The 12,019-nt window shown below is 40.3% G+C and overlaps 1 protein-coding gene across 2 annotated transcripts; it reads left to right on the forward strand.

Annotated features, from left to right (window-relative positions):
• The first annotated feature begins 823 nt into the window (after positions 1–823).
• On the forward strand, positions 824–11,810 carry mtpap (mitochondrial poly(A) polymerase). Of its 2 annotated transcripts, none has more exons than XM_072378705.1 (9): positions 824–995; positions 3,058–3,224; positions 3,360–3,593; positions 3,693–3,917; positions 4,287–4,498; positions 5,630–5,856; positions 10,182–10,274; positions 10,370–10,443; positions 11,251–11,810. In XM_072378705.1, exons 1-9 carry the CDS (start codon positions 845–847, stop codon positions 11,587–11,589), a joined length of 1,722 nt encoding a protein of 573 aa, XP_072234806.1. In that variant the 5' UTR covers positions 824–844; the 3' UTR covers positions 11,590–11,810. The 2 variants fall into 2 exon arrangements, with proteins under 2 accessions (XP_072234806.1, XP_072234807.1); XM_072378706.1 differs by having other exon boundaries at positions 3,693–3,908.
• The last annotated feature ends 209 nt before the right edge of the window (positions 11,811–12,019 follow it).

A 12,019-nucleotide genomic window follows, 5' to 3' on the forward strand; every position in this document is an offset into this window, starting at 1 on the left:
CTGCGGCTGTTAAACGCGCTCCCGACTCTAGGGAAACAGATTATTTCAGGGGAACTGAATTCGCTGAAGACGTCTTTACCATACAGCTGGGGTGGGTTTAAAGAGATTATCAGGAATATGAGCAGACTTTCGGAGTTAAGAGAGAAATCACAGGAAGACTTTTACAGCTATAAAACAAAAACTACACACACACACAGCGAAATGACACCCAAGAACGTATTGGGACTTTTATTCAAGTTTCTGCGTTCCAATTTTCTACATCTCCTATGATGTTCTCCGGTCTACCAAAGAGTTAATGACAACATGAAATTGACTGACCATATGAAACTACTGACAACCACGAATGAAAAAAGTGAATAAAGAGTAAAAAATGCGAACTGCTATAAAAAGGCTACAATATGACACATCAATAACAGTAAATAATATCAATGTTTATTTAGCATTGTGTCTCCATTTCATAGCCCGTTGGTGATTGAGGAGCTGACTCGAGTCTTGGGTGACTGCTTTCATAGGTAAGTAAACTGGAAAAAATCGCTCATCTGCACATAGGTGAAGTTATGTTTTAATGTCAGGTATCAATGCTTGGCTCTTGTATAGTTTTCGTTTCCCCTTTCTTTTGTTTTCTGATGTAAAAAGGTGGAACTTTTTTATTTTAGTTTTTTTACTGTAATTAGATATGTTTGTTTATGTGGTACATAATATAGTTATACTGCAATCTTCAAATGAGTTTGGAGGAAAAAAAAGATCATCCAGTCGTGTCGCCACATGTTGTACTGTTTGGTACCTCTTGCTTCCTGTAGAAGTATGAATGAGCATGCGCACATCCCCTTTGCTTTTTACGACAATGGCGTCTTTCTATAATGTTTTCAGTTTACGTGTGAGGGGAATGACCAACCTTGTAAAATTCCTACGGAAATTCAACGCATTTGCTTACAGAAGTACTGGAACAGACGCGGCTGTCGCCCAGGCAGAGACAGTTGGAAGAGACACTCGCGGTTAGTTTTAAATGAGTGTTTAAACAAGTTGGCCAAGAGGCTATCCCTGATTTCTGCTCCTTTTTTGTCGTTTCCGTCACTGCAAACACCGTTTAGAATATATAGCTCTAAGAATAGCTTAAGGGTACTTTAGGGTTCACATAACCTTCGTCACTGTTTGTCAATCAAGAATACTAGTTTAATAAATTTAAATCTTGAAGTGAACCGGGGCATAAACGGCATGCAAATTGTTCAATGACATCCAGCATATGTTCAAAAAGACGAGGTTAAAATAAATTTAGGTTTTCAACTTGGTGTCAAGTCTTTCTTATTTCCATGGCCAAAAATAGAGTTGTTGCCTCCACTTTTTGGTCTGAACTGAATTATGGAGATATTCTATGTATACATGCATTTTCACAATTCAAATATGCATTGCATATAGTTTACTGTCGAACACTGTGTTTGAATGTTTCAAAGTTATTCAAAGTTTCATGCTATTTTTTTGTAATCATCAATTGAATTACTTATTCATCCCCAAGTTATATTGTTGGTGTGTCCATAAAAGGCTGATCTTTGTTTTCTTCCCCTCATATCTATGAATTAACATTCTTGAAAATTGTAGGAAATGACTGTCTTCACTCCTAAAAACAACTAAACACTGAGAAGAGATTTGAAAAAGAAAAAGAATCTTGTGATATGGTAGATCTGTTAGTTTGTTCGTCATTTATACACAGAAAAAAAAATAGTAAGGAGAAAATATCTTTGAGGTAAAGATCCATCCCCAGTCTGGAGGGAGCAGTCCACCATTTTTCTGGTTGAGAACCATGGCCTCCTTTGTGTTTGTCGTGGCTTGAAGAGATCAACAGAACTGCATGATCTGCAAAACTCAGAGATGCAACTCTGAGGGTCCCAAACCAGACAATCTTCTCTTCCTGACTACAACTCGAGATCCTATCCATAAACACTACAAACCAGATCTGTGATAAGGGGCGGTACCTGTAGAGTCAAACACACACCATAAACAAGCTCCCCTTTGTGCAAAGAATGTGGACACAGCTCTTGCTCTGGTTATACAGATACTTCATAGCACGCATGAGTGACTCTGGTACAGTGCAGCATCCCCTACAGAATCATTCTGAGTCTTCCTTCCAATATTCTAGAGTTTTACCAGGGAGACTGACCTCCCTGATAGTTGTAGCACAATTTCCGGTCCACCTTGTAAAAAAATAAAAAACCTTGTTAAATATCCATAAATGGAGCAAAATACTTTTGCCAGCATGGAAGGCATCAGTTTATTTTCTGTTGTTACCAGCTTCTTATGTTTACCAGCTTTTGCTGGTAATTCCAGGTGAAAGCCAAGGGCCGAAACAATGACTCAAGCACAGAGAGCTTTGACCAATTTGAATCCAACTGAACATACACCTACCAACGTAATTTGACTCCCAGCCATGTTATGTGGCTGTGTTAGTTTGACTTTGAGAAATTCAAATAAGTACAATTTCAGTCAAACACATGTTAATGTGTATCTTAAGAATGCAGGTTTAGGTGGACAAAAACAATAATTCGATTATTTTTCTAACATCATGTAAACATACTGAATGACACCAGACATGAATCAAAGCTGCCTGTGAAGTAGACAAAGGCTCAAGTAATTCTTTGGAATGGCAATCCTAAATTTTTGTGGCTAGTCATTGAGTCTTTGCCGAGAGGCGAACAAATGTAACTGAACTCTTCCACTTCAAGAACAGTTGTCTGATATCCCACCAGGCTTCTCTAGAAGCTCGGTAATGGGTACCAACACGTCTGGTGTAATATTCAGTAGCATCTTACAATTTACTTCCTATGATGAACAAATATTAGGTGTGCTGTATTTAGATTTGTCTGACTGTGTAAATTTGACCATGTTTGTATGTGTGTAACCTGTTGAATTTTCATGCTGCATCTTTTTCACTGGCTGTACAGTAAAACAGGACAGTAAGAGCCTTTTAATCTGAATGAGACTTTACCTGATTAAGTGAAGCTTGAAAATATCTTCTTCAAAGAAAATGATGTAATTGTTGGAATTCTGTTGCCCTGTCACCAGATGGAAAGGATGGACGTAAGTCTTTGCCCACTCTTCTGGTGGAAAGACAAGAACAGGCAGAGAAATCTGTTCTCATCAGCTGCCAATCAAAAGCCAACGAGAAAAAGTTCCTGAAGTATTTATCAAGGCATGGGGACATCAAGAAGTACTTCTTTTATGAAACTTATGTAAGTGATAAATCATCCTTCTTTGATAAGTGATCATTTTTTATTACATATTTTAAAGTGCATGTAATACCAAGCTTCACAATTCTGCTAGGATTTAGTGAAGCTGATGATTAAGTTCTGTGTGTTATTCTCTAGGGCATGTATGCTGTAGTGGAGTTTGCCAGCCAAGACAGCGTTGCCTCTTTACTTGACACAGCTGCGGTCCCTAGTGTTAGCCATGAATCCATGGTGCCTTTTAAATCAAGATTGTTGTCACTCAGAAACCCCAGTTTGGTGGACTTATCAAATCAACAGTCAGGACTTCAATGCCAGCCTCAAACCACCATTCCCATCAATGAACTCATCCAGAGGTTGTCCAAAGATGAAAGTGTAAGTATTTCAGTCACAATGTCAGAAATTCTAAATCCTTCAGTTTAGATGGGATTGAAAGAATATGTTCACTTGGCTTGTATCCTCATTTCCTGCCAGGTTGACAGGCAGATAACCTCGCTGACAGAATTCTACCAGCTTACAGAAGAAAACATCAGGCTCCGTTTCCTTGTCTGCTCCCTGCTCAAGGACATTGCTGCTGCCTATTTCCCTGAGTGCACCATTAAACCATTTGGCTCATCAGTGAACGGCTTTGGAAAGCTGGGCTGTGACCTGGACATGTTTCTGGATCTGGACAGCATCAGTGGATGGAATGTAAAAATGGTAGTAATGATGGATTTGTAGTTTACTTTGTCTTTGGACTATAGTAGAGACTGCATTAACCCCCCGGACACTTTGACTTGTATGTTTTTAATATATTGTTATTACCTGTTCTTGCGGACACAGTTGTTAGACATGGTTCTAGCATCTTAGTGACAATGTGTTCTGCTTTTCTGTAGTTTCAGTCTTGACTATCTTTTGTTTTTGTCTTACTGGTTGAATACAAAAAGAAAATTAGCGACCCAAGGCAACATGGTCCATAAATGCTGTTGTAAAATTTTGGAGATACAAAATTCTATACATTTTTTGCATTAATTAAAAATTACAATGTGATTCAGGATTTTTAAACATCTCTGAACTGTGTGTGTGCAGCCTAAATCAGGTCTGTTCTTAGAGTACCAGATGAAGCGGGCCAACTCAGAGCGGGCTGTGACCCAAAGCATCCTGTCTGTCATTGGGGAGTGTATGGATCATTTTGGGCCTGGATGTGTCGGAGTACAGAAGATTCTCAATGCTCGCTGCCCTCTGGTCCGTTTTTCTCATCAGCCCTCTGGTTTTCAGTGTGACCTCACAGCTAACAACAGGTACTTTCCCCATTCACTTAGACATGTTAAATGGTTCTTTGACCTGGCCCTAGTTTTGCAGTGTTTCGTGATAAATAGCTCAGTTTACAGTCAGATGTTATGTCAATTTTGACTTGGTCATAATGCTCTTGCCCCAGAAGCCGCTTGTTCTGAATACTGTTTTAGCCACATTTGGGTTGCAAAAGACACAAACCGAAACTGGACTGTCAGGAAGTTTAGTTGCAGTGAAACTGAACAGGAAAGTTGGGCCTTTTTTCTTTCACTCCAATCTTAAAGATGTCATGGTATCATCTGGTGTGTGTCACAAACACATACATATCTGTTAACAAATTAAAAACTAATGTGCAATTTCTAAGGAGATGGAGTAGAACCACTTGTTGGAATTGAGAGGGACTTTTCTCACATCGTGTTATAAGATCTTTGAAGCACAGCACTTCCTTCCTGAGAAACCAACTGAAAGCTACTGTCTTGTAGTAGTTGTAGTTTCACTGTAACTTAGAGTTCAGAGTTATTTCATCTTTTGATTGCTAAGAATTCTTTATTCTGCCCCCTTTTTTAAAACATTTTCCATTAACTAAGGTCCATTTAAATCTCAATCTTTAAATTCAACATTTAAGATGAACAGTTGGATTTTAATAATTGTGTTCATTTAAGAATATATTCACAAAAAAATAACTCCACATATCATGTAGTGTAAAATATTTGAAATGCAGAAATTATTTATTACTTACATTTCTGTTTAAGCCTGTCATGAATGAACTCTGTAAAATAAGTTAAGGGATTAAGAATTGTTCACCTATTTAAATTACACACAACAGCTGAAATACATTGAACTGTTTCAGAAATTTAGCTTCAGTTAAAAGTGTTGCATTACACATCATTTTAAATAATTTGAAGTATTTGCAGTAGCTAGCTTCTTGCAACTACGTGGAAGAAATAATATGTTTCTCAGATTTTAAAACCATTTATGTTCATATTAAGCTTCTTGTTATTTTTACTTACATTTCAGTCAAGATATGAAAAATCTACTTGGTCTTGGACTTGGTTCCAGAAAGTCTGCATGTTGTTTAAAATGTGTTGTAAGTAGTACAAGTCATCAGCGACAATTGTTTCATCATGCATTCTGCACAGGGTGGCGATGAAGAGTACAGAGCTGCTCTATATGTATGGAGAGCTGGATCCACGGGTGCGCAGCCTGGTATTCACAGTGCGCTGCTGGGCCCGGACTCATGGCGTCACCAGCAGCATACCCGGGGCCTGGATCACCAACTTTTCCCTCACTGTCATGGTGCTGTTCTTCCTGCAGAAAAGAAGCCCTCCTATAATCCCTACACTGGACCACCTCCAAGACCTTGCAGGTATCAGGCAAAACTCATAGATCACAATCTAGTCCTGTTAGTTTGAGGGATTTAGATAACCTTTTTGGGTCATTGTCACTTTTTAGCAATTGATTGGGGGTGGGGTTATCTTGGGTTTGGTTCTTCCTGTACAGCTCCAGTTAGACTTGACACAATGCTCTAAATTTGATAATAGCAAAAAAGAATCATCACAATGAGATGAAAGAGCCAACAAGTTGTTCTGTAATTAAGGAGGGTGGAAGTATAGTAGAAAATACCTGCTCCTCGGATAATGTCAGTGTATGTGTAAAGATGTTAATATTTTCTTGAGCAAAATTAAAATTCATACAACAGGGTTTAAGGCTAATTGAGTAGGAACAAGAGTTTCAAAGCCCTACATATATGTGTTTGAATTAGATAAAGAAATGCAGCAGATAAAACTTTATACTTCACATAGAGGATGATTGGGACTGCTATTTGACTAAGCAAGTAGCAGATTAATCCTACAGGGAACAAATATTTTGATTTACTATTGATTTCAATTTTCACTGATGCATTGTCCATCTAAATCTATGGAATGCTAGACAATAATGAAAAATTTACTGACATTCAAAGTTTATTCTTGAATAAAAGAAAGAAAACCAGGAAATTCACAATATTTTGTTGGAGTAAAATGTAGGTAGCCGTCCTCTGTCATATCTGCACATGCCAGTGAAGAAAAGGATGATGCAATTAACTCTTTAAATCTGGTTACAGCATTCTCTGATAGACACCTTCTAGGAGGCAGAGGAGTAATTAAACATCTGACACACGGAACAGGAGAATGCAGAAGATGAAGGGAGAGAGCTGGTAGCCATGTTAAGCTAAAGAACCAGACACACTGCTATAAAACTACTGAAATTCAGTGATATTTGATAATCCAAGACAATTATATATTCAGATATGTTTGCAAATACCATCCCTGTTAACTTATTGCACAGTAAGGATAGACAGACAGACAGACAGACAGAGAGAGAGAGAGAGAGAGAGAGAGAGAGAGAGAGAGAGACTCTGGTTGGATGTTCAACTACAACTTTTCAACTCCTGACTCTATCCCATCTATCTGGTCCTGCTCACACACCGTAACTTCCTCATTTCATCATCACAACAAACGACACGTGCACCTATCAAATCTCCGACCCCTTCCTCAACCATCACAACCTACCATGCAGCAATGTCACCTGAAACTGACATTGCTCAACACCCGCTCACTCAACAATAAAAGTCTAATTCTGAATTAATTAATAACTGACAATAACCTGGATTTCCTCTGTATTACTGAAACCTGGCACAAACCTCTGGACTACTTTTCTCTCAACCAGACCACACCCACCAGATTCACTTATATGGACAAACCCCGACCTGTGGGACGGGGAGGAGGTGTTGCAGCATTTTACAGAAAGGACATTAAAACAGCCACCATCTCCATCCCTGCTGCTCGCTCCTTCGAACATCTCACTTTCAAACTCTCTGGTCCCACCCCTCTGGTCGCTGCCATCATCTACCCAAACCAAACCCTACCTTTCTCTCTGACTTTTCTGACTTCCTCACCCAGTTATCTACCATTTCACCTTCCGTTCTTCTGGGAGATTTCAATATCGACATTGACACTGACTGCAAATCTGCCACTGAATTCCTGGAACTGCTACATTGCTTCATACAACTTCATACAACATCTCAACTTTCCCACCCGCAGCCGTGGTCACATACTGGATCTGGTCTGCTCCACTGGTCTCACCATACATCACCTTTCCAGCTTCACCCTCAACATCTCCGACCACCTGGCAATCATCATGGACATTGACATCCCCATTCCTACTGCTAAGGATAAACGGGCAATATCTTTCAGAAACCTCAAATCTATCTCCCCTTCAGCCGTTTCTGCCTCTCTTGCAAGTAAATGATCTGCCTCCCCACTTAGTTAACTGACAACCCCTCTGATCTCACCAAATTCTACAACGAAACACTCTCCTCTCAGCTGGCCCCCCTTTAAAACTAAAACCACTATGCCCCCTGGTACTACACAAAATGAAATCACGAAAACGACAGCTTGAAAGACTTCACAAGAAAACCAGTTTAACTGTTCATCTACAAGCCTATACAGATTATCTTCGGCAGTACAAGGTTGCCCTCAATGCTGTCCGGTCCACCTTCTACTCTAACCTCATACACTCTGGCTCCACCAACCCCAAGGCTCTGTTTTCAACAGTAAATAAACTCCTCAAGCCCAGCAACAATACCTCCAACTCATTCACCACTGACAAATGCAACTCCCTTTTCTCATTCTTCCAAACAAAAATTGACACCATCTACAACAACTTATCCTCCTCCCCTGCCCCCACAGCCTGCACTCCCACTGTTTCTCTGTCCCAAGGCATTCTCCAGGGTTTGGTACTTGGTTCTTTCCTCTTCATACTTTATCTGCTCCCCCTTGGCAACATTATTCGCCACCATGGTCTCCATTTCCACTGTTATGCTGATGACGTCCAGCTTTACATCTCCACCAACTCCATCACCCCCGCCACTCACTCCTCTCTCTACAACTGTCTCGTTGACATCAAGTCCTGGATGCAGACCAACTTCCTCAAACTTAACCGTGACAAATCCAACCTGATCATTATCGGCCCCAAATCCCTCACCAAAACCACAGTTTCCGCCTCACCATAGACAACTCCACCCAGTTTCCATCCCCCCACAGTTGCAACCTTGGAGTCATCTTTGACAGTAACCTCTCCTTTGACCATCACATAGGCCAAATCACCAGAACTGCCTTCTTTCATCTCAAGAACATTGACCGACTCTGCCCATCACTCTCCTTCTCTGCTGCTGAAACCCTCATTCATGCCTTCATCACTTCCAGAATTGACTACTGCAGCAGCATCCTCTATGGAACACCATTCAAAACTTTAAATAAACTACAGTACATACATAACTCAGCTGCACGTCTGCTTACCCACACCCATGATTACATCACTCCTGTCCTCCAGAACCTGCACTGACACCCAGTTCCACAGCGTATTCAGTTCAAAATCCTCCTCCTCACACACAAAGCCCTCCATAACTAAGCTCCATCCTACCTCACTGATTTACTTTATTGCCACAATTCATCCCGCAGCCTTCGTTCATCCGATGCTAACCTCCTTACTCCACCATTCAGAACCAAGCACCGAACCTGGGGCAACAGAGCCTTCTCTGCAGCTGCCCCCTCCCTCTGGAACCCTCTCCTCAAACACATCGGTGACTGTACTGACTTGTCCACATTCAAATCTCTGACAAAAACACACCATTTTAGTGTATTATTTTATATTGTTTTTCTTATTTTATGTTGTTTTTATATTATGAAAAGCGCTTTTTAATAAAATTTATTATTATTATTATTATTATTATTATTATTATCCTTTGGAACTGAGGAAATGTCAATGCCATGGGGGACTCACCTCTCCTGCCATTTTTCTTAAATGTTGTGGATTATTGATGTACAATGCTAGTTGCATTTATTTAGGCTCTGAAGAAGCCTTATGTCATACCATACGTTCTTATTACCATGTCTGTGTGCGTTATGAATGTGAAACCTACTCTGCTGTTCTAATGGGACCACCAGCACACAACTGTGCCTATAGCCTCTTTTAGATATGCTGTTTCAAGCCAGGAGTATTGCTCCTTCGTAGCGCTTTGTGTCATGTGGGAAAGTACAATGGTTGAACAGGGGGGGTCAAAGTTGATCTGCTGATACACCTTGAGCCAGTAAGGGACATATAGAAACAGAGGCAAAACAATCCTGGCTTGTGTGCTTCAACGCGTCAAGCTCGTATCACGGAACACGCTACTCTCACCATCAATGCTGTTGGCACTCATCTGATTCTGTCATGCCAGTTTGACGTGTGTGACGACACAGCGATGTTGGGGCTGATCTGTCTCTGTTTTGTATGTGCGAATTACGAGGAGAAAAAGTGGCAGATAAATGAAGATGTCTTTTATGCACCAATTAGGCACAACGCATGTCTCAAAAAGGCTTATGAGAGATCACTTCACCATCTCCCACATGTCCCACTCAAACACCAGCCTCAGTGTAGTGAGTCTAGTCATAGGGGCATCACTGGAGACATAAACCAGCTGAGGAAAGGCATGATCCATGCAGCTGCTATCTTTTTTGTTTACCACTATCATACAAACACATGCATGCTCTCTCCTTCCCCCTGCTCCCTCTCCATGAATGCAGTGACAACCATCCATGACTTGTTTATGGTCATCATTTCTGTGTGAAGGCAGTAAATTAAAAAAAATATTCCCATTCTTGTTACCACAAGGTCCCACAGACAAGTGCATCATTGAGGGGAACAACTGCACGTTTGTTAGTGATTTCAGCAAGGTCCAAATACCGAGCAACAAAGAGACACTAGGTAAGCACAAGAACATAGAATCAGGGCATTGATGGAAACCAAGGGTTGTATTAGAGGGCCATTATGCTGACGTAATGTCTCTTGCTTTGTTTCAGAACAACTTCTGTGTGAGTTCTTTGAGTTCTACGCCACTTTTCCATTCAGCAGGATGTCCATAAATATCAGAAAGGTACATATGATTATCTATAATGTCTCTAGAATGCCCTGTGGTCTCAGCTATCTTTTTGAACATTAAACTAAGTGCAAACTGAAATGGAAGCTTTTATTTTAACCTCCCTTTTTAATGTTGGCAGTTTTACATTTGTGTTGTTTAAGATACACCTCTGTCACTTTTATGCAACTTTTTACAAAATTTTTTAGTGACCTGAGCTTTTAACATTATGATATAACTTTTTGCAAATCAGTTAAATATTCAGGAAACTGTCAATAGGCAAATTAAAACAGTTGATATCCATGTAATACCATTTTCTCCCATCATCCTTACTTATTTGTTCTTATTCAGGAATGAATAGGTCTCCATGAAATATTTGATAAACAGCACTGAATAAAACCTGACTGAACATCTTGTCACTGAGCATTCTGTGGTGTAGGACAGAGAATGCTCAAAGCAGAGATTCCAGTAACGAGACTGGTTATACAAAGTTTAAACAAATGCATATTTGTTCTGTCTAGACTTACAATTATCCTTTTATCTAGTTTTGCCAGTGTGCCTTCAATCTACATTTGAAATAATGTTGTACCTCAAAGTTTCATTTAGTAATACTACTATTCAGGACTAATTATTTCCACCTACTGCACTTGTAAATAATTGTTACAACTCACACCCTCTTCCATAGTTAGGTTAAAGCAAACAAAGCACTATGGGAGGTTCCTCACTTCTCTCTCACCCACATTGTTTTCACTTACATATGCTGCTACTCAAAGCTACTCACAAACATGTACTCATGCCATCATCGTCCCCCATCCTCCTCTCCAGGGCAAAGAACAGAACAAGCCAGAGGTGGCTCCGCTGCACATCCAGAACCCATTTGAAACCTCTCTAAATATTAGCAAGAACGTCAATACCACCCAACTAGATCACTTCATTGCTTTGTGTCAGGAGAGCTCCTGGCTGTTCAACCACCGTGAAACCGTCACACTCAGAGGTGTTGGTGGGGACAACACTGCCACACCTTGGGGACTTGCCACCCTACTCCTGCCATCACAAGTCGCAGGGATCAAACGTCACAAGAAAAGAAGACGGGAGCCAGCCAGTGAGAGGATCAAAGGTTTGCTAGAATCTTTGAAGAATAAAAATCAGGGGAAGAAGAGCTAAGGATTAATGAAAATCTCAGTGACTGTCATATTCTTTGGTGTCTAATGTCTCACTCAAATGAGCAGAGGCAGCATCTCCAGAACTTGGACTGTAGTTCTTAACATGGCCACTTAGTGGCGTTATGGAGTTCTATATTTTTGGGAACGGAATATAGGAGTGTTAAGACTGTACGTTACTGTAGACTTCCCTACTCTGTTGTGATTAAAGATGATATTGGGCAATGGGTCATATTGCAGCTTCCTTAGTAAAGACTTTATTACTATTTTATTACTTTATTATTTTAGTGTGCATGCGTGCGTGCGTGCGTGTGTCTCTATCGATATATATATAGATATATAGATAGATATATCTCCCAGCTGGGGTCTTCCTGTATGGAGTTTGCATGTTCTCCCTGTGTATGTGTGGGTTCTTTCCAGGTACTCTGGCTTCC

The sequence above is a fragment of the Leuresthes tenuis genome, unplaced genomic scaffold (genome assembly GCF_036924035.1).
Source record: "Leuresthes tenuis unplaced genomic scaffold, fLeuTen1.0.hap1 SCAF_24, whole genome shotgun sequence".
Classification (NCBI taxonomy): Eukaryota; Metazoa; Chordata; class Actinopteri; order Atheriniformes; family Atherinopsidae; genus Leuresthes; species Leuresthes tenuis.